This window comes from Vulpes lagopus, chromosome 5, assembly GCF_018345385.1.
Source record: "Vulpes lagopus strain Blue_001 chromosome 5, ASM1834538v1, whole genome shotgun sequence".
In the NCBI taxonomy this organism is placed as follows: domain Eukaryota; kingdom Metazoa; phylum Chordata; class Mammalia; order Carnivora; family Canidae; genus Vulpes; species Vulpes lagopus.
The window spans coordinates 96,569,277-96,591,708 of record NC_054828.1 but is presented as its reverse complement, the minus strand read 5'-3'; the positions used below and the strand labels follow the sequence as shown (position 1 = coordinate 96,591,708).

At 50.7% G+C, this 22,432-nt stretch overlaps 1 protein-coding gene across 7 annotated transcripts in view; it reads right to left on the bottom strand.

Moving 5' to 3' along the window:
* Positions 1 to 22,432, bottom strand: part of PAX8 (paired box 8) — a 57,349-nt gene that overhangs the window by 4,642 nt on the left and 30,275 nt on the right. For 3 of the 7 annotated variants that reach the window (XM_041754502.1, XM_041754499.1, XM_041754503.1), the window contains exons 3-10: positions 20,838 to 21,030; positions 18,672 to 18,872; positions 17,200 to 17,288; positions 16,767 to 16,892; positions 16,328 to 16,503; positions 11,780 to 11,903; positions 11,122 to 11,331; positions 4,362 to 4,463 (exon numbers count right to left, since the gene is read on the bottom strand). In XM_041754502.1, coding sequence (XP_041610436.1) covers positions 4,362 to 4,463; positions 11,122 to 11,331; positions 11,780 to 11,903; positions 16,328 to 16,503; positions 16,767 to 16,892; positions 17,200 to 17,288; positions 18,672 to 18,872; positions 20,838 to 21,030 — 1,221 coding nt within the window. The remainder of the gene's footprint in view (positions 1 to 4,361; positions 4,464 to 11,121; positions 11,332 to 11,779; positions 11,904 to 16,327; positions 16,504 to 16,766; positions 16,893 to 17,199; positions 17,289 to 18,671; positions 18,873 to 20,837; positions 21,031 to 22,432) is intronic. The other 4 variants (XM_041754500.1, XM_041754501.1, XM_041754504.1 and 1 more) reach the window with 4 other exon arrangements.

Here is a 22,432-nt window from a genome sequence, read left to right as displayed (position 1 = left end):
ACACATTCACCAAGTACCTATGTGCTTCAGGCACCCAGAAGGTGGCATAGGGCTTCGGGCTCAGGAGGCAGCACACACCTGGGTGCAGCATCTTCCCACCGCCAGATCTGTCAACCAGCCTGCAGCCATGGTGGATGAAAAGTCCCTGCACCCACAAAAGCCCAACCCATCCTCTTTGCTCTGCATCCCACCCCACCCCACTCACCTCTCCAAGGACTTGGCCCCTACAATCTATCCCTTCCATTTTTCTGCTTCATTGATTTCTCCCTTCCTAATTTACCACTTTCTCTAGCTGGCAAACATGCTCTGCCATCTTCTGTTTTAAAAATTGTCTCCCTGCCCCACATCCAGCTCCCTGAAGCTTTCTGTGCTTCCTGATGTCTGCCCTCACTTCCTCATTCCTGTCTCATCGGGCCAGTGATGATCCTCTGAAATCCCACAAATTCTACCCTGATCATTCCAAGGGTCACTTCTAGGCCTGCACCCCCCCCCCACCCCCCCCCCCACGCCCCCCCCCCCCCCCCCCCCCGGCCCCAAACCTCCTTGCTGACTGTGATTCAGGTCATTGCTCCCTCTACGCCTTTGGGTTTCATGATGCCACTGCTATCAGATCCACTGTCCTCTCCCACTCACTCTCCTTGGTGGTTTCTTCTCTGCTCAAGCTCTAAATGCTGAAGGCTTGGTTTGTGAGCCCTCTGTGATTTTCCATCCACATTCTCTTTCTAGTGATCTTGTCTAATTCCTTGGCATTAAATAACAGCTCAGTGTAATGGCTGAAATTTATGCCCTGGCCAGAATTCTTTCCTGACTTCAGATATATATCATGTGCCTACTGACTTATTAAACTGGGTATCTGGAGGTGTCTCAATTCTATTATGGCCCAATAGAATTCTTGATTTCCACCTGCCACACATTCTGCATCTTCCTCTCCAGGTCTCCCACATATATACTTGCCACCACCACCAGTCATGCATTTTCCCAAGCCCCAAGCTTAGGAGTCATCCTTGTACCCTCTATTTTGGAACCCCTATGGCCAATTCACCAGTAAGTGTTGTTGGCTGTACCACTAAATAATCCTCCGTGTCTCTTTTCTCTTCCCTCACTGCTACCTCCCCAGCTCAAGCCACCCTCATGTCTTGAATGAACTATTGAAATTGTCCCTCCTCTAATTGGTCTCTATGCTTCTACTTTTGACTATCTACAATGTGTTTTCCCAGCTGCCTGGGTAGTCTTAAAATTTGACCAAGCCACTTCCCAGATCCTCTCACTTTATAGTGTTTTCCCCATTCACTTGTTGTTCTTGGATATACTCACCCCCTTTTTATGTGTGACCATGCTAAACTAGTTCCTGCCTTGGGGCCTTTGCACTTGCTGTTCTTTTGGGCTGGGGATGGTTTGCTCCAGTTTATCACTTGGCTGACCACTTTGAACACCTTCTCAGAGAGGTTTCTCCTGTTCATCCAATCTAAAGTAGTTATCTCCTCTCCCTGTGGCTCTTTATGACATCATTCTATTTTATTGTCTTCATGGCACTTATCATTATCTGAAATTATCTTGTTTATTCATTCATTGACTTGTTTACTGTACTTTTTTCCCCCACTTTTAGGTTGTAAGCTTCATGAATAGAGGGACCTGCCTTGTTCACCCCAGCATCCTATACCATAGTACTCAACCAGTTTTTACTAGGTGAAAAAGAGGTGAATGTATGGAAGGATGCAAGAATGGTTGAAAGATTGGGTAAGGATGGAGGATGGGAAGATGGGTAGGTGAAGGAATGGATGTGTGGAAGCATATATGGATAGACAGATAGATGAATGGATGGATAGATGGTTAGGTGGGTGAGTGGATGAGTGGATGGAAGCATGGATGGATCAATGAAAGGATGGATCTAAGGAAGGACAGATAGATGGATGGATAGAAGGAACAATGGATGGGAAGAAAGAAGAATGGAAAGATGGATGATGGAAGGATGGAAAAATGGGTAAGAAGATTGACGGATAGATGGAAAAATGTGTATAAAGATGCATGGATGGAAAGCTGGGTAGATGGATGGATGGATCCATCTATCTAGAGTTGCCAGTTCAGCCCTAGAGCTGGTGTGAGGGTCATCAACTCTATTAATGGGGCAGGAGCAACAACCACCACTATGAGAAGGCAAAACAGAAGATGAGTGGATACGAGAAGTCTGTCCTGGTCCTGTTCTTGTGTTGCTTTCTTATAGCTTGTGTTGTTATTTCTAGTATTGTGGGAAGCAGTGTGGTATAGTAGAAAGAGCCCCAGATTTGAATTCAAAAAGACCTGTGTTAATGAACAGCTCAGCCACGTAGTATAGTTCATTAAGACCCTCAACACACTAAGCTCGTTTCCTTATCTTTATTAAACTAGAATAATACCAGCCTCCTAGTCTTATGTGAGGATTAAACAAGAAAGTTATATCTATGAATGACCAGGCACACAGAAGTACATAATAAATGATCTTTGCCTTCCTTCCACTAATGACTGAGGAATGTCATTAGCATGCCTTGTTTTAAGCCTGTATTCTGAACCTGGCACACAGTAGGTGCTCAGTGAAGGTTTATTAATTGTAATGGAAGGAATCGCCCGCCATTCAGTTCACTGGGAGATTGTGGCTACTGGTAAGGGATGGACGAATAATATTTTATGAAAAAAAACAGTTCCTTAAGAATTCATTTGTACCATGGAGTTCCTAGGAACCAGATGATGCATTTAAATAGTATTGCATTTTCTGAAAACTAATTTACACATAACTTAGTGGGGAGCCCATGCCCTGTGTAAGGCAAGGTCCACCCCTTTTGCAATTCACTGGTAGTTGATGCTACACTTGTGCTATTTTTTTTTCCACAACACTCACTCAGGATGAGATCTTTCTGGAAACACCTGGGGGCCTTTGATGAGAGGCCCAAACCTTCTAGCTACCTCACAGGTCAAACTCCAGGCCCCAGGACCCCCTTGCCCTGGGCCTGGCCCCAGGGAATGATTCATAATTAAGAGAAAAGCCCTGTGCTTTATGTTTCCTCCTCCTCCTCTAAGCAGGCGGCAGGGGAAGGTGGAGAGGTTGGAAGGGGGATGGGGGGAGCCGACTGGAGCCTGGGATTTTGATTGAGAGGCCCCATTATCCACACTCTTAAAAAAATAACCGAATCTTTTCCTTTTTTATCTTGACCAATCTCATTTCACGCTCCAGAAGAGGAAAGGAGGGAGGGAGGGAGTCCAGGGCCAGGAGGGAGAGAGGAGTCAGTATTCTGTATTTTCAACGCTGCATTAAGCACATCGCCACGGTAACCAGGCAGCAACAAGTGCCAGCTCAGCAGGTTCCCAGGGAGTGCAGAGACCTCCTTCCCTCCCTCTTCTCCCTCCCCTCCCTCTACCCAGGAGAGCCCAGCCCACCTGCAGCACAGGAAACCCAGAGTGGGTGGCTGGCAAAGAATAACCTCTGTCAGGGAGGGAGGGAAGCAGGCCTGGGTGAATGTGCTAAGTCTCTGGGGTCAGAGCCATGGAGGCTGACCCACGGTTGGCATGGGGGTCACAGATGCCCTGATTCAGAGCCTGTTCTAGAAGCTCCAGGTCCTGGGCCTCTAGAGGCAGTAGAAATGACTCAATTCTGCTCTATCCACCCTTGGGTCCTTCCCATGTGGTTCCTAAAAAAGACATTCTCCTTGTCCTCCTCAGTTGCCTAGAGCTTGACACTCTGGGTCACTGTTAGGTGATGATCATGCTGGTAGACAAGGAACCCAAAGGACTGGCAGGCAGGAATCCAAGACAATCCAAATGATGATGGAGAAATCCTCCCAGCTTATCTCCCTGTAGAACCTTTGGAGTATCCAGAACTTGGGTCTCACCCATGCAGGGCTTAGTTCGGGGTGTAATGGAAGGTATATTTCAATCATCTTCAACATCATCATCACCAACACCATTCATACTCAGATTTTACAGAAAGGGCATACAGATTCATCAGAGTGAAATAACTGGGAGACCATGGGTTGCTCAAGTGCCAGGCTGGTGTTTAGCTCATACTGTTCTGCGGACCCCTAGAGCGCTATCCATCAAGGCTCACTGAGTCAGTGGAAGAAATGGCAGAGCTTAGATCTGAACATTGGTCTGTCTCAGGTCTGCCCATTTCATCATGAGGAATCTGGGAGCATGTGGGAAGAAGGAGGCTGAGTGGGGGAGAGTTAAGAAGCTAGGACCACAGCAAAATCCTGGCTCCAGGCATATACAAGATGTGCTCTTTGGGAAATCGATGCATGGGACACACTCTACCTCTCTGTCCCCTCTTGCTTCACCTTTGGCCAACACTTCCTATTTGTAGCACTCCCCTCCTGCCCAACCCGTCCCCTTACCTGCCACCATGCCTGCGATGGCAGAAGAGGCATAGCTGCCCTGTCCACTGGTGGGGATGTGGGGTGGGTATCCGGGCAGTGTGGGTCCCACCATCTCTCTCCCTGGAAAAACACAGCAAGGAGCCATTAGTTAGGCCATCGTGGGTTCTTGCACTTCTTGTCTTGCTTCCCTGAGGCTCAGCAAATCTTTCCTCATGCCATGGCCACTCTCTCCAAAGCCATTCTCCAGAACCCACTTCCCGCTCCTCCGTCCTCTGAGTTCAAGCTTCTGCCTGTGTCTGGCCTTCCAGAGGACACAGGCTCCACCACACAGGGAGCACTGCCTATTGCAGTCCTGTATTGTGGCCCGTCCTCCAATGATTTTATTTGCATGAATCTTAATTCACCCATAAAAATGTCATGGTATTGGAGGAAGACTGGGGGCTTGGTCTTCTGGGTCTTTGTTATCCCCTGGTGTCCAGCACAGCAGTGGGTGCAGCTGGCCTAAGTAATCCATTAGAGGCTACTGGGCTCAGACCTTATGCTCTTCCAGCCCCAGCTCTGAGGATCAAGAACAAGGTCCTACAAGGGATGGCCCAGGTGTGGCCTTTTGGTCACCATCCTTAACTACTCTTCTTGGACCTGTGGCAGACATTGCTAATCAATCACTGTACTCTTTTCCAGTGGACCAGAGAGGGCATTGGTCTCTTCAACCTGGCCTTCCAGGTGGATACAACCTATCAGAGCTGTAAAGGACACAAAACCTATTGGCTATTCCTGACCTAGAAAGGAGATGTGGGCTGAGAGATATTTAGTGTTTATACATGAACATGAACCACATATCTGCCAAGTCCATTCCTGAAAGGGGAAAAAAACATTTTCAGCCAAACAGGCACCCATCTCTCTCTATCATTTGTGGGTAATGCCCTTGCCTTGGTGGCAGCGAGGCAGCTCTGTAGAGACCTGATTTCCCTGGCTCCACCTCTTCCTTACACCTGGAAGTCGAGCCTTCCCATTTTGGAGGCTCCATCTGACTAGGTGAGTTTCTTCCAGAGCCGAGATAACCTGCAGGCCCAGATCAGACTCTCCCTCACCCAAAGATCTTTGTCAATACATCCTGGTTTGCCCACACCTGTCCAGGTTATGACCACTGTCCCAGCATATTTATTAATAATGTCCATTTCACTCTCAAATGCCCCAGTGTGAATGATGAATTATTTTGTCATCGCAGCTCTTGGTGATACTTAAGGGCTTTCTCAGCTTCAGCACCACTGAATTGGGGCCAGATAACTCTTTGTGTGGGGCCATTCTATGCACTGCAGGATGCTCAGCAGCATCCGTGGTATCTACTCACTAGATGTCAGTAGCAGTTCCCACATCCCAGTGTGACAATCATAAATATCTTCAAATATTGCCTTATGTTCCCTGGGTGTAAAATCACCCTGAGTTGAGAATCTCTCTGTTCAATTATTATGACCATTTTACCCAAATGCCTCTGCTTCTTCCATGCTGAGGGCTATTTTTCTCCTAGGGCTTACATGGACTCCCTGTAAGCCTCTCAACCAACTTGCCAAGGTCATCCCCTCTACATTACTGCTTGTCCAACTTTTCTCCCTGAGGTCCCCCCAGGGTCCTACATGCTTTGAACTCTTCAAGGGGTAGCCAGGAATATTAAGTGGGAAGGTATATCCCGTGGAACCTTATGAGTTGTCAATACCAGAGTGACAAACTCTTACCTCTTACCCTGAAGACAATTTGTGCATTCAGTAAAGATTTATTAGTAAGTATAATGTCCTAGGCACTTTTTCTGAGTACTGGGGATACAGCAGTGAGTAAGAATGCTAAGTTAGCAAGACCAGCCATTAAATCAAGATGGGGCATGAGCTGGGATGAGCATGTGGAGCCAAGCCTAGGGATTAACAAACAAGACCACGCCTTCTGGTCTTCTGCTCTTTCTCTGGATGGAAGGGTCTAGGAAGCAGAGGACCTCAGTCCTTATCCTGCTTCTATAGCTAATTTTCCAAATGCCCTTCAACCAGCTACCTATGTGCCCAAGCTTGTTTCTTCATGTGCAAAATGTGAGAAAAACAGTAAGAGTAGCCTTGTGCACTTTATTACTACTGCTATGGTGTTATCAGCATAATTCAGAGCCAGGGTTTCATGTTACAGGTGGGCACTGAGTGGTGCAATGGACAAATTCCATAAATTGTGACATGTCATGGGAACCATTATAGAATAAGTCCTATTTGAAATGAGCCATCAGTGATCATTATTTAAAACTATGTGAGTGTTTTCATAAAAATGAATATCACCTCCTAATTTGTTTGACTTCTAGTACGAAGGGCAGCTATGGTTGGTGTTGGACCAAAGAGGGTGAAATCTACTGGAATTTTACAGGTGGGTTCAGTTCAATTGACCCAAAGTCCTGAACAAATGAGGGATTGGAAACCCAGGTGAGGCAAGGAAATTTTAGTATATTTAGAAGTAGGAAAATATGCAGGATCTATACCAAGATAAACTCTGGTCTTTCTTTGAAGAAGACTGCAGTACTATCAGCTATCAGACTCAGCCCCCTCGGCCCTCCGATGAAGCACTTGGCCAGGTACTGGAGCCTATGAGAGCAGGGGGGACAAGAAGCCTGTGAGAGCAGTAGGGATACAGAGGATAGACAGGTACATGCATAGAAGAGTGATGGAAGAAGGTGATGGCTAATTCAAGCTCGATGCCTTCTCTCTTTCCTCTTCCTGCTTCCTCCTCTGAGAGAGAGATAGAGACAGCACTTGCAGGCACAATGTGTTGAGCGGGATTCTGAGGCTGCATCTGTGTCTACCATGACTGGGGCTGGAGTTGAGGAGGTAAGTCTTGACTCTCAGGCCACCTCTTTGCTGGTACTGGCCTAGGTGCTCTCCAGGGCTCCCTTGGCCCTGGAGCCCTGTGGTCTCACACTCTCTCTAGCCCTTCTCCAACCCTGTCCATCAACTGACCCTACTGCTTCTTGATCTTTGTGGCTCCATGGGCAGAGCACTAGGGCACATGCTCCCCTGAAGCCACAAATTAATGAAGTCACAGTTGCCCTGTGGGACCCCATCCCATGAAACTAGCCCTTAGACTGCTCTTAGATAAAAATTCATCAACCTCACTCACTTAAATTCTGAGATTTTAATCTTCATCTCTCCTTGGTCACCAAATTTTCTCCCAGTGGGGCAGAGGTTTCTGAATCAAATGCTGGAGGAGACCCCAAAAGTGTCCATGAAACTTGGCCCTCCTGGAAAGCCTAGGAGGACTTTCTATAGGATGGCTCTCACCCAGCATGTGGTACCTTAAACTCTCCTATCAATCCTTCAAAACTTTGTTTCAGTTCCTTAAATACATGGTTTCTTCCAAAAAGCTGAGAACCTCACAACCTTCTCAGAAATGAAGCCACAGAAGCCATGAGGTAGATGCACTCCAAAATGGCCTGTGACTTTTAATTGACTTACTTATTTTTAAGGCTCTTCATCACTAGTTTCTTTGATTTGTAACTCCTGTGTACTCAAATATACTTCCAACATGGCCCTGTTTTTCAGAAGGTGATGTAGACACAGGTCCATGTTGGCTGGCTGTGAAGTGGGGTTCTATAAGAAAACACTAGCACCCCAGAAATATTGGTAAATGTTCTAAATATTGGTGGCATTCCTTGGAAGAATTCAGAGGGTAGAGGTGATTTCAGACAATTTTATTTGCCCACTTTGATGTCTGCCCTCTATGTGACCCTTTTCAATTCCTTATCTTGTTCTGATAGCAAAGAAAATTTATAGCAATCCAGAAATCTCTTTGGCAGGACTAAATATAATTTCTCACAAAAGAATGGAGGCGGGTAATGGACTGTTTGATGATAAAACCAAACTCAGAGCTTTCTGATCAGCTGAGCTGGAATCAGCCCTGAAACATCCAGGGCAGGGACAACCTTGATATCACTCTTACAAGTGTGTGGGGACCCAGGCTGGGGCATTTGAAGGGAAATGGCAGGAATATTAGGGGCAATCCTATTGTTTCCCAAACTCTGATGCTTCTTCTTTTTCTGAGTTGGGAGAAGCTGAGACTCAGAAGGACAGTCACTCTGGAAATTGTGCTAACAAAGCCACTGGGTGAGGAATAGAAGTGACACCAGGAGGAGACCATGAAGCAGCAGGGAGGGTCCTTAGGAAGCCACTCAGAGGAGGAGAGCCAGGAGGGCTCTGGGAGGTGAGGGCCAAGCTGAATCTGGAATGAAAACTCACCTGGCCTGCCTATTCCTCTTGTCTGCAGCCCTCCCTCAGAATAATTTAGTCTTGGTTACCTTCTCTTTAAGTTCACCTTTTCCTCCCTTGGATCGGTTTCTAGCCCCTCAGACTCTTGAGATCCTTCCTCCTAATCCTCCTTCTCTCTGGATGTCCTCCCAGCCTGCTCACCATGGCTCAGCCATGTGGTAGGTATTTAGGTCCCTTCTTGACCATAGGCTGCAGGTGGACAGTCTTCAGGGGGCTCCAGTTCAACACCCTGGGCTCTGCATGGACACCAGCCATCATGTACTTGGTGCCCGAGGCACAGAGCTGGCCTTCCTCTGAACTGCAGTCCTGTCTTGCTTCCTGCTCTTGGCAACCTGCCTGGACGGACCCAGTCTCTCTAAGCCTGGGCACCTCTTGCTTTTCTCAGAGCACCTGCCTTTGGTGCCACATCTTTAGTTCTTGAGCTGGGCCTTGCAGTTCACCATTGGCTTTCACAGGGATCACACCCTGTCCCCCAGCATGTGTTGCCAGCTTCTTTACCCCATGCAGTAGATGACCTTCCAGTCCGGCAGTTGGTCTGAAGAGTAGGCATGCCTACTAAACTAAGAACTGACAGAGGTTGGAAGTAGCATCTTGGTTTGATTGCATATTGATGGGGAGTGCTTGAAGCCCTAACAGGGTGACAGAGAAGAGAGAAAGTATGGGGGCTTTGGAGTAGGGACTTTGCTCTGGGCTGTTCCAAATATCCAAGACCACTTCCTACTGCTATCTGCCCTTCCCTCTCCACTCAAGTGGGCCTGCCAAGTCTCTGGGCAACTCACATAGTAACTGAAGTCCTGCTCCCCATTGTCACATGATTTTCCCACACCTTAGCCCTTGCCTGCCTTATTGCAGCCCTCCTGGTCAGGGCCTGCCATTCACACAAAGCAGGCAGCCTCACCCAGTGATTGGGCCTCTCCACCCCACAGTGGATGTGAGTCTCTTTACTCCCTGGCTCTCCTCTCACCCTCCCTATCCCATTTTCTCTAGCTGACATCATTCCACTCAGCTCACAGATTTTTCTCCTTTAATCACGTTGGTCAAAACAAATGACCCATCTCCACTGACTTCACCAGCTTTTGAAATTTTGAACTCTGAGTCAACATTTGCTTCCTTGTTCCATACCCCAAAACACCGCCTCTCTGCCCACACACTGGACTTCCCTTGTTAACCCTTTAACTCTGTGCCCACTCCTTCCAAGAGGACTTCCCACATTAAATGTGGGGATGCACAGAGAAAATAATCCCAGGTGCCTGCCAGACAGGATATGTAGAGTCAGTTATGAGACAGAGTCTGTGAACTTAAATTCAAGATGACCTTGTAGTCCCTCTGGGCAGGTAGAGGTCTTATTCTTCTGGTTTGGTGGTTTTCAAGTCCAAGGGCTTTCAGGGGGCATAGTCCCTACTTCAAACAGAGTAGCTCTTCATTTGTCTGGTTTGGATACCTGGCTTCTATAAAAGCTATCATTTCAAGAGAGCGTTCTGAGTGAGGCCCAGTAAGTTGAAAACCACTGGTCCAGAGGGCTGGCTCACGTTTGGCTTCCTCCATGTGTTCTAGTTCAATGCCTTGGGCCCACATCTAAAATAGTCCCATCTCTGTGGAAGCCCATCAGATATCTGAAGACTATCATAGGTCTCTGCTCCCTTTTTTCTCTCCATCTCAGGCCTTCTGCCCAAGCCAGATGTCTACCTGGACTCTTCCGGCTGCTGCCCAGGCCCTGGCTGGATGGGCTCATGTCATTCTGCTAGGGAGGTCTGAGCCCTAGCGGGTGCACACAGGCTGAGCCCTCGACTCTGCCAGATGCCACATGCCTATTCAGGAACCGTGACCAGGCCCTTCTCCTTCTTGGGCCTGTTCCCATCAGTATAAGGAGAGATTTGCTCTAGATGCCCTTAAGGTGCTTCCAGCTTTAAACGTTTTGAGGCCAATGAGGTTCCTGATGGGAGGTTCTCCTGTTCTCCCATCTCTCAAGCTGGTGAGTTACTCTGCTTCAGTGTTCTCCAAGGGAGACCCTGTTAAGCTGGGTACAAGGAGAGCTACACTATGGGCATCCAATGGGGACCGACCCTCTGTTTTCTTTACAAATTCCATCCAGAAATTGGCTACAAAAGCCAATGACTTTTTCCCTCCAAAGTTCTTTTTTGTTTCTCATCCAGACCAAGGGTTCACTGCTCTATACTGCCTGGCTCCTGGCCTTAAGGTCTCTCCTCGTCCGTGGGTCTTTGGGGCGAGGTTCTAGAAATCGGCCAGGCACCCCACTTCCTGGCATCCCCAGAGTGCCTGCCCACCCCCATGGCCGACCCCGCCGGGGCAGGGGAGCACCACATCTCGGCTTGTGCAAAAGTTGCAGGAAGATTTAGGGAAGAGAGTGATGGTGGACTGGGCCGAGGGCCGGAGAGGGGGCTGGACCCCAAAGCAGGGGATAGTGGCCGGCCCTGAGGACCCCCCTCCCTCCCCCCGCGAGAGCTGCACGGCCCGGGACCTCCCTGTCGTACCTGAGAGGAGGGCCTGGCCCGTGAACTGCCCGTACACGGAGGCAGCATGGGGAAAGGCATTGAAGGGCGGGACCGAGGCACCGGCTGGGACCCCGGCGCCGCCGACTTGCTGCAGATCCAAAAAGGCGGAGCTAGATAAAGAGGAAGGGGTGGAGCTAGAACTGGACACCTCGGGGGTTTCCTGCTTTATGGCGAAGGGTGAATGAGGATCTGCCGGAGGGAGGGAGACAACAAGGAGAGAGGGGTGTGAGATGATGGGGTGGGCACATGCACGAACCCAGCCATGAGATGTGGGGGGGTGCGGGCGGGGCGCTGGGGCAGGCGGCTCCTCTCTGCGCTGGGGGCGGCGGGAGGGTGCGCGTGTGCCTCGGGAGAGTGAGCGGGAGCGAGCAGCTCCGCCTCCCTCTGCTGTGCCTTGGCGACCGGCGGGGGCCGGTGCGCCCCCTCCCCCCCGCGGCGGTGGGCGGGGGAGCGAGGAGGCCGGAGCAGGGCCTGGGCTGCAGGCAGGACCTGGGGATCCACCTGGAGGCCCCGGGGCGGCACAGCCCACCTCTCCGCAGGCCCCGGGCCCTAGCCCCCCTCAGGGCCGGCCACACTCCGCCTTCCAGCCTTTCGGTGCAGCCGGGGCGCATGGCCCAGGACATTCCAGGCATCGTACCTGCCACCACGGGGTAGGTCTGGTGAGTCGAGAGGTTGCGCCCCAGGGGTGTATTGGAAGGGGTCAGGGTGGCCTTGCCGTCGTCCAGGGCGGCGCTGTTGAGCAGGGGCAGCGGGTAGAGACCCTGCGGAACAAAGACATGTCAGCGCACCCAGGCCCCTGGCAGTAGGCCTCGCCGTGGCCGCGGGGACCCAGTCTCCCGAAACGCTCGCCCTTCCTCGCTGTGCCCTTCCGTGCGCTCTCTCTCAACTCCACTTAGCCTCTTTAATAGGTTCTTAAGATTCTTATTCTCCGACTCCACTCACAGCCCTACTGTTCCTAATCCCTGGCTCATAGCTTCCCCTCCTGCAGCCCTAGAATTCAGAGTCCCCTGGTGGCCTGAGGGCTTGGCTGGACTGCGCTCTCCTTCCCCCTTGTCTCCTTGTAGGTCTGGACCTACAGAGAATGGGATGCAGGGCTGGAGCAGTCTGCCTGTGGCCTGGTTCAGAGGTCTTCGCTGGATCCGCTAGGTTATTCCTCTTCAGATAGGAAACACAGCCTCAGGGAGACCAAGAAACTTGTCACCTATCCATAGGGGGCAGAGCCAGGACGGAAACCTAGGGGGTCCGGCTCTCAAGTCCATACTCCCAAATGGTGCACTAAACTGGATGACATCATGACCGTATCCATTTGCAAAAAGTACACATTAGAGCTTTGCTGATGTTATCCTGTCCACTGACCCCAAGGGCCCTGTGACGCCGGCAAGTAGGCAAGCAATATTGTGTCTGTTTTATATGTAGAGAGCCTGAAGCCCGGAGAGTCAAGTGTCCCAGCTAAGTATGAAACAGATACTAAAGTGAGGGCATTGGATCCTGCCCCAGGTGCTCTTTCCTTCAGTAAAGTGGCAGGCATGACACCCCACCAGAACAGGTGGCTGTCTTCTTTCTCTCCTCTATATCCAGTAAATATAAATTCACAGGTTCACCTGGAAGATGATACTTTGTTTTTGTTTTAAACTTTATCAAGTACCTGTGGGGTTTTCTTTCTCCCTAGTGCAGTGATGGGTAAGTGTGCACTACCCCTCACCGTGACTCCTTCCCTTAGGACAAGACAGCACACACAAGCACACACCTGTCCCCTATACATGGGTCACACACGTCACAGACACACTCCGTGAAGCCATGTGCAATGGTAAAATCAAGGAATGCTCTGGTTACATAACAGCTCCACTAATAGCAGTCTCTTCCAACGATTTCCACGGAGCTGGGTTCTCCAAGGGGCTGGCACTTTCTGGTTGTATACTGGGCACTTTTGGAAGCTGCAGGCAATTCTAGAGGCCACCAGAGCACCATTATTGTTTAGCTGCAATTACTGACTAAATGGTGCTCTGGTTCCACGCTTTCAGAGGGGGCCTGCTTTGAGGCAGGGTGGAGTTGCTTAGAGCCCAGCTTAATGAAATTGAACAAAATACCTAATTTCTGGAGAGTGTAAGAAAAGTTTAAAATGCCTTATGGGTGTGTTGATTTAATAACAAATAACAAATTCCTACTCAAAATCCTACAGCTTTCCCAAATCCAGACAATTCAGTGGGGAAAAAAAAAATCCCCAATTTCCCCCGAAACCCCCAGTCATCCCAGTCATGACTGGATTTATTTCTGGGGTTGAATTTGAACTGGAGTGCAGAGTGGCTTTGGTACTTGGGCCAATTTCAGCCCTCCATCTACAGTGACCAGCCAAGTAGCTGTGATCGCTGTGGCCTCTTTGAGCTGTGACTTTCTCACCTCTATGGCAGAGAATGGAATTTGTGTCCCTAGGCTGATGTAAGAGTTAAGTGAGATTTCGTATATCTACATTAAACGCTTTGCAGGGAATGCCCAATACATTGCTCTAATGGGAGTTAGTATTTCCAAATTCTGGGGATCCCTGGGTGGCTCAGCGGTTTGGCGCCTGCCTTTGGCCCAGGGCGCGATCCTGGAGACCCGGCATGGAGCCTGCTTCTCCCTCTGCCTGTGTCTCTGCCTCTCTCTCTCTCTCTCTGTCTATCATAAATAAATGAATAAATCTTTAAAAAAAAAAAAAGTATTTCCAAATTCTGTGAAGAGTCGTAAGCTACAAAATTCTTGGTCTCTGTCATAATATGCACATTCTGCTGATCTGCTTCTTGTTGCACTTGTAGAATACAGGACAAAGAGCTGCTCCTAACTGTCCTGGTAGTGAAATAGCAACCAGAAGTGAGGCCACATGGTGTTTCTGTTGAATACTTTCTCCCTTATTGATCTTACAGGAAAAATAGCTGTGCCTTCCCTGCCTCCTGAGGTCGGGTATGAGGACCTGTGCTTCTCTTTCTCTTTCTCTCTCTCTCTCTCTCTCTCTCTCTCGAATCCCCAGGCCTGAGGGCCTTCCTATGTCTAGGTGAGGGCACACAGAGTATCCTTCGACAGCACAGTCCGAGTCACCAAGGGCAGGGAAGGCAGGAGCTTGGACACAAGGAGCCCTTGGCACAGGCTGCATGCTCTCTGCCCCTCACTACCTGGCCAGGTGAATGGATGAGCGAGTAGAAGATGGGCTGAGGGAGGGAATGAATCATGGATGGATACTGCTGATTGGTTTCCTTATCCATAGGATGAGCTATTCCATGGTTTGGAGCTGTTCCATGGTTTTCAAACTCTTTCTCCAGCTGACAGAAGCAGCGAGTCTAACGGAGTGCGCAAGCAGACCAGTCTGAATGAAACCAGGTCGGCAGACCTGAGCTCCACAACCATTTGCTCCCCCCAGGCTCTGTCTACCCTTCTCGGACTTGGGTTATCGGCACACAAATGGAAAGACTAGACTCCATGGTCCCTGAGGTCCCTGTGGCTCTAAGACTCCCCAATACCATGATTCCCCACGTGCATGTGCCAGCTTGGGGCTGGTCTCAGGGTCTTCCTGTAATCAAGCAGGGCCCTTTGGGAGCTCAGCAGTGGAGCTAGGAAATGGCTCTGTGAGCCAGAGGGTGCCAGGGTGTCAGCAGCAGGGTTTCTGTGGGACGGCTGCTCCTGGTGCAAGGGCTGGGCTGTGCAGCTCCTTGCCACAGAGCAGGCTTCCCGTGAGCCCCCCGGCTTCTGCTCCACTTCCCTCAGAAAGCCATGTGCCGACTCCCGGTTGAACACCCAGGCCCTCTCCCCAGGTCTGCTGACGGCCAGCTTTCTCTGCACCCCCTCGTGGTTGCCACAGCCCAGGCTGATAAAATCGCTGACGCAGATTGCCTGCCCAGCTGCAGTGCTGGCATAGGCCCAGCAGCCCAGACGGTCACTGGCAATGGTTCAGCTGGTTATTGGCATCGTCCACATTGTCCTGCTCAGACTTTAAAGGCGTAAGGCTTGCCTCACTCCTGGACCAAATGACAGCATGAGTGAAGTGGGGTGAGCACACCCACCCTAAGGGAATTCCTTAGCTGGTTGATCCAGGGGGTAGGGGTTGGGGGTTGGGGGTTGGGGGTTGGGGGTGGAAGCCGTTGCTACTGTGGAGAAATACAAATGGATGGATGGTCCTGGAAGTTCTGTCAGAGTCGTGGAGTCTTTGTTGGGCTCGGGGAGACCAAGGACATCTCTGCTAGCTGTTTCCAGAAGCTGACCTACTGTAAACCATTTCACCTGTCATGATCCCTGGAAATAAAAGTTCCCCTGTAACTTGCAATTTATTGTTCTGGATTTCTAGCTCACTCACCAAGACACCTTTACTGAGTATCTGTTCTAAGAGGGGCACAATGTTAGGTGCCATAGATTAAAAAAAAGAAAGAAAGAAAGAAAGAAAGAAAGAAAGAAAGAAAGAAAGAAAGAAGCTTCGAAATGCTGCCCTTTCTTGTGAAACCCATGGTCTACACCTCTGTCCACTGGACAATTCAGTACATAGGAGAAGTTGCTGGAGTGACCTGTTGGATGGGCAGAAGCACAGACAAGACAGAGATGAAGCATTGGCTGAGGGGCAGGGCATGACTCATGGGTAAGTGATGCTTGAGCTGAGTCATAATGGCCAAGCAGTACTTTTCCAGGCAGAAAGGTAGAAGGAAAGGCACTCTGTAGCGGGCATGCAGTGTGTCAGTGCACAGAGGTGTGAACAAGAATGACATGCCTGGGAGCATGAGTAATGCAGTAATGCACTTGTAGGGTGTACAGGTGTGAGTGGCCAGAGGTAGGCTGGAGGTGCTGGTTGAGGTCATGGTGTGAGGCTTTGAGCTGCTGCTTTAGAGCTGTGGGACCTCCCCTTGTGGTCTGGGAGAGCCACTGAGGACAGAAGGAGGGTGCCACCTGGTTGTGTTGCTCTTTCCAAAAGGGTGGAGCTCAGAGGCTAAGGGTGAGGGGAAGGCAGGAGGGCTGTGGGGAGAAGGAGAAGGATGCCAGCATCTGGTAAAGTCAAATCTGTGTTGGGCTTGGAGCTGCAGGAAGCATGTGACCCTAAGCCCATGGGCACAGGTTCTGGCCACTTTGGTGGCAAGACCGCAGGCTGACTAGGAGACCAGGAGTCTTTCAGAGACTGTGCTGTGTTGCAGTCCCTGCCAGCTGCTGCTCGGCTGCTCACCTGGCTGCTTACCTGCTCGCCTTTGGTGTGGCTGGGGGAGGCATAGGCCTCTGGGTAGTGCTGCCGCTCGAATGGGCACTCGAGTGGCTCAAGGTGGTGTTGGCTGAAGGCGTCCGTGCGAAGGTGCTTGCGAGGCCCGCTGCTGCTGCTCTGGGAGTCGATGCTGAGCCGGCAGCTGTCCTGGTCACCTGGCATCCCCAGGCAGGGAGAGAGCTTTCAGGGGACCCATCTACCCATGCCCCAGGCCAGAGTGGAGAGGCAGACTCAGGCTGCAGAGGGACGGGGAGGACCTGGCTCCAGGCCGTGGGACTGTGGCCAGTTAGGGACAGGCCATGTGCTGTAGGCGGGAACCCGCCGGCACCTGCAAAGTCTGGGGCCACCAATCCCCTTGGAGCCTGAACCGACTGCCCTCCTGCACCCCCAACCTGCCCTCTTGTTCCCCAACACTCACTGTCATCCATCTTCCTCTTGCTGTCGCTGCCAGGCTGAGCAATCCCCAGGAGCCCGTTGATGGAGTAGGTGGATCCCAGGGAGTCTGACTGGGGTGACTCTGGGGGCGTGACAGCTGAACTGGGGACTGCAGTGGGATGAGAGGGAGAGGGTCAGTGCAGGGTGGGGTGTGATCCCCCCTCAGGGTCCCTGCTGCCACGACGGAGGAGTCAGGAGGCCCGCTGGCGGGAGGGGTGCTTGGAGACATGGCTGCCTGAAGTGAGGCCACCCCTAAATACGTCAGGGCACCTTCCTTGGGACCCAGTGAGGCTCTGTCCCTGTGCAAGGGCTCAGTCCACACAGGCGGGTGTATCTCTATGGGCCTGCATGTGACTATGTTTCTACAGATGGGTATGTGTGTGCAAGATTGAGTGTGCCCACGTGTCGGCACTCACTCAGCGTGTGTCCTGGGCTCAGGGACTTGGTGGCCACACAGCTGTCCATGGGGAGGTTGAACGGTTGCTGTACTTTGGTCCGGATGATTCTGTAAGAAGACAAAGAAGCTATTAGAGAGAAGAGGAGGAAGCTGGACTCACACTGGCCCAATCCTGTGCCTTTTTGGAGAGTGCACTTGGTTATCTTAGAGGCACCTCCAGCACAACTTGTCTATAGTTGGACTCCTGACCGGACCACACCTGGTCCTTCCCAGTGGTCCTGTTTCACAATCAGCTCCACTGGTCACTCAAGGTGGAACTGCAGGAGGGGCTTCACACCTGCCTCCCTCTCTCCTCTGTCAAACCCATCATGAGGTTCTGTGCGTTTGACATTGTAAGCCTCTCCAGCATTGATCCCTCTCGGCATGTCACTGTCAGTCACTTAGGGCAGGCCTCCAGGAGCTCTCTCCCACCAGGATCCCTCACTGGCCCACCCCTATCTGCTCTCAACCCTTTCTAATCTGTGCTCCTGATTATAGCCTGAGTAGACTTTTTGCAATGCCTCCTGCAGCCTCCTGCTTAAAGTCTGCCAACTTTCCTATGGGTCACAGGCAAGAATATGTGACATGGCCACCAGCCTCTATAGGGCAGTCTTTGCTGACATTTCCACTTCAGCTACCTCATGCCCCCCTGCCCCCAACCAACCTTCTATCTGCTGGCTTTCTTTCAGCTTCCTGTCTAGGATCTGTGAGCCACAGGGCCTTTGCATATGGTGTCTCAGAGCCCCTTTTTTTGGCTCCCCTTTTCACCTAGTTAACTTGTATTCATTGTTTCTTACTCCAGGACATCTTTTCATTCCTTCCTAAACCAAGCACTGGATGCTAGTTCACATACCTCAGGTTCCTCTCCTTGGGAGGACTGAGAGCTACATTTTAACAATTGTGTGTGGGGGCACTTGATTAGTACCTGATTAGGGTCTGTCTTCTCACTAAACTATAAGCTCCACAAGGACAAGGATTGTGGGTTCCCAGAGCCTACCACATAATGAGTGAATTATGTATATATGAATATATGAATGAATGAGTGAGTAAATGATTGATTGAGGCTGTGAGTGAATAATTGAATAACCGAACAATTGAGTGAATGCTTGAATGAGGGCCAGGTTAGGGGTCCTGTGGCCCAGGAAAGGATCATTCCAGGATTCTTTTGTTGAATGAAAGAGGATGTAGTGTGCGAGGTAGGAAACTACCAAAGTAGGGCCTGGGGTGGGGTGGGGTGGGGTAGGGTGGGAATGTCACAGAGCAGTGAGAAGGTGTGGTACCTGCCCCGTGGCACCTGGGGTGCCTCCTGCTTAATTCTTCAGCAAGAGGTCCCTTCCTAGGCTCTGTTTCCACCCAAGCCAGGCCCTTCTTCCGGTCTCCGTCATGGTTCCCCCAAAGCCAGTTACCCTGTTCTCCCCCCTCCTCCTGCCCCAGCTGCTGTGTCCCTCTTACCTGTTGATAGAACTGACACTGGGCACAGTGTCGTTGTCACAGACACCCTCAGCCAGGAGCCGGTCTCGGATCTCCCAGGCAAACATGGTAGGGTTCTGCCGTTTGTAGTCTCCAATCTTCTCTACCACTTTGGGGGTGGCCACCTTAGGCTTAGAGCCCCCTATCACTCCAGGCCGGATGCTTCCAGTCTCGTAGTACCTACTCCAATAGAGAACCCCAAAGAATTACCCAATAAGCAGGTGGGATCTTTGAGCAGGGACTTAGCCAGAGACTCCTGTTCCTCTCTGAGGCTTCGGAGGGGGGGGCGTAAAATGCACCCCCAGGGCTGGCTTTAAACACTTGATGTTCCTAGCACTGTCTGTTTCCCTTGCATGAGTAGGTTTATGCTGCTGCCAAACCAGAACCCTCTGCTAAAGACCTTACCCTGGACACCTAGCTTCTCTCTTTTTCCCTCCAGCCAGTCTCCTGTATCTGAGCTCCTGCAAAGATTTCCCTTCTTAAAAAGGAGGTTTTGATGCACAGGCTCTGTATATACATACAGGTTCATGGCGGCGGGTTTCTCTACCCAGCTTTCCTGCATTAAAGCTTGACTTACCATTCTCGGCTATCCTGGTTTTACCCCTCCCCAGGAAGCCAGCTTGGATCATTGGGCCCTCTGCCCTGTTTCACTGGTTCACCTTTGCTCCCTTACCTTCCTCCCCTCTGGCTGGCCACTAATTTTCTACCAGATTACATGATTCAGGTTGAAGCTGTTTCTCCTGGACTCTGGAATGGCAGCCTGGCCTGGATCCCTGGCCACATCCAGCCCCTTAGGCCATGCCCACTCTCCCAGGCTGTCCACTTTCCCTTTCCCCTGAGCCCTCAACTACCTCCTTTGGTAGATCCATGACTTATGGTAGGATGGCTTTCCCCTCTTTGTTATGGAAACTCTCTGATCTCTTCTACCATAGAATGAAATCTGGTTCTTTAAAACTCTGCTTGTTAGTCACAGCCATCCCGGGCCCATCTCTGGGACATTACAGCCCATCTTGGGAACCTTGCTCCTGACCCGAGCCAGGGAGCACGCTTTCCCCTGGCAACCTCAGTCAGAAATCTGGGGTTCTCCACAGTTCAACCACAGTTCAGGTCCTTTTGCCTCTTTAAACCAGAACTCCTGTTGAATCTACCTGTGAGTTGGGTGAGGGAGACAGGTACATTTAAGCCAATGCAAAGCCCAAGTGCCACAGTACAGGGGCATTTGGGGAGTGGCTGTCCAGACTATGCTATGTCAGTCTAGAAGCAGGCTTTACTGCTCCTGGTCCCTCCTGAACCTTTGGGTCAGTGGTCCCCAACTCTGGCTACAGAAAATTAGAATCATTTGATGGAGCCTTAACACTATACAAACACTTAGGCCCATTCTCCTAAAGTTCTGCTTTAATGGATGTGGGCTAAGGCTTAGACACAATTTCTTTTTAAATTTTTATTTCTTTTATTTTTTTCAATTTCTTTTTTTTTTTTTTTTTAAATTAAGTTTCCCTAGGTGACTCTTAACGTGCAGCCAAGGCTATGAACCATTGGTCTGGAGTTAATGTTCATAAATGTTACTTGGTCATCTCATAAGGATCACAGCACCCAGGCCTGGCTCCCTGAGTGGATGCTATGATTTATATGTAGGCCTGAACCAGGCTTTAAGGATCTGCATCTCATCAAGGAACCCTGGTGCTTCTGTTGCAGGTGGTCTGGGAGTTAACAGTTTGAGAAGCATACTCAGATATCCCTCATGCAGGGGGTTAGACCGCAGGAGCCACCTCTGATCATGTGTCCGCTCCCTAGCAGCTTCATTTCCATTGGTCTCAGCCCAAGGGGGTACTTTGGGGAAGATTCTCCTGTTTTAGGAGTAGAGAAGCCCATAAAAATGAGAGATGGGGCAAAAGAGAAAAGTGGGAGGGAGAAATGAAAGGAAGGAGAAATAGATAAAGAAAGAAGCAAGGGCAGGAAAACAATAAAAGAACAGGGGGCGGGGAGGCCCAGAAACACCTCCACACTCTGTTCAGATCCCAGTCCTTGGGCCAAAGCTTCATAATCAAGAATGGACCAAGTTCCCTGCGGGAAAAGGCATGGCCAAGAGCTGGGCTGCCCAACAAAAGGCCTGCAGGGAAGGTGGCATGTGGTGAATTTCGTGCTTACCTGCCAAGGATCTTGCTGACACAGCCATGGCTGACTCGGAGCTGGCGGGAGATGTCACAGGGCCTCACGCCCTGGTGGGCCAGGTCCACGATGCGTTGACGTACCACTTCAGGCAGAGGTCTGCCGTTCACAAAGGCCCCTCCCAGCTGGTTCAGCCCTCCATGGCCTGAGAAGACAGGAGGCCCAGGAACAGCTGTCAGGGCCAGGCAGGGCAGGTGGGTGGGAATTAGCCCATGAGTGTGGGTGCTGTGTGCGCGAGCGACCAGGTGCACGTGAGCTCTCCCCATCGTGCCCCCTGGTGCTCCCGATGCACCGTCTCCTGTTTCCCATTGCAGAGGGAAGCTAGCTCCCATTGGGGAGGGTGGTGTATGATCCCAGAGGGGCAGATTGCCAGACTGCGGTATCCTCTCAGACCCTCAGCCCTTCACTCTGAATAACCACTTCCTACCTTCTTCCCTGCTTCTGAAAAGTATATAAAGAATTAGAGATGCAGGGTCTTCCTGCTCTGATGCTGAGCTGTGTGATGTTGGAGAAAGTACCCTGTCCTCTCTGGCTCTCCTTTTCTCATCTATAAAATGAGGGCAAAGACTAAATCAGTGGTTTTTAAGTTTGTCTTTGTCTTTCTTCTTTTTAACACAGAGTCAGATTTTTATAAGCACAAGTGCATTGAGAAACATAAACGAGCAAAAGCAGAGCTTCTCTGGGTGAGCTGGGGCAGAGTGGGGCTAAGCCTTGTTTGTGGCCTAGAGGGATGCTGAGGGATCCTGAGATCCTGAGGGATCTCCAAGTTTTCTCCTCTCTCTAACAGGCCAGAGCCCTAAAAGGGATGGCAGAGATATCCCTGGTACACGTTCCCAGGGGTTCCAGGGATATGACATGTTGGGCTGCAGGCAGTTGTGCAGAACATGGATGCACCGTGGATACATGTGCATGTTTCCTCAGCTGCCTTTCTGACTTGCCCTCTGCCCTCTGGCCCCAGCCTGTATTTCGTTCTGAACACATCTACCTAGCCAAACACATACATATTAAGCGCCTACCATGTGCCAGGTACTGTAGCAGGCCCTGCAGATGCCCAGATGAATAAGGCAGATGTGATCTCTGTTCTTGCAGTTTTCAATGGCCAGTCACCAGACCACATGGCCACTGTTGGGCCCAGGGCTAAGCAGGGGGTTATGGGAACCACTGGAGGGGACCAAGCCCAGGTTTAGGGGACTCTAGAAGGGTTCCTGAAGAAGTCTAAGCTTTGACTGAAGATAAGTGAAGGAGAGAAGGGGGAAAACTCTTCCAGGCAGTGGGAACAGCAACTACAAAGGCTTAGAAGCAAGAAGGTGCTTGTCTGTCAGATTTACCAACATTCTCAACTCTTGAAAATCCTGAGGCCCGGGCTGGGCTCATTCTAGGGCTGAGATCTCCCTTTTGCTGATGAAGAGACTGGGGTGTGGAGAGTGCTTTCTATGACTGATGTGACTCAGCCTGTATGAGGAGCGGCCAGGCTCTAGCCAAGGGTGAAAGCTTTCAGCAGTGCTTCTTGGCTCAAGCCCTGTTCTCCAGCACCAGCCCTGGAAGCTTGTGCTGCAGATGCCATGATCTGAGCA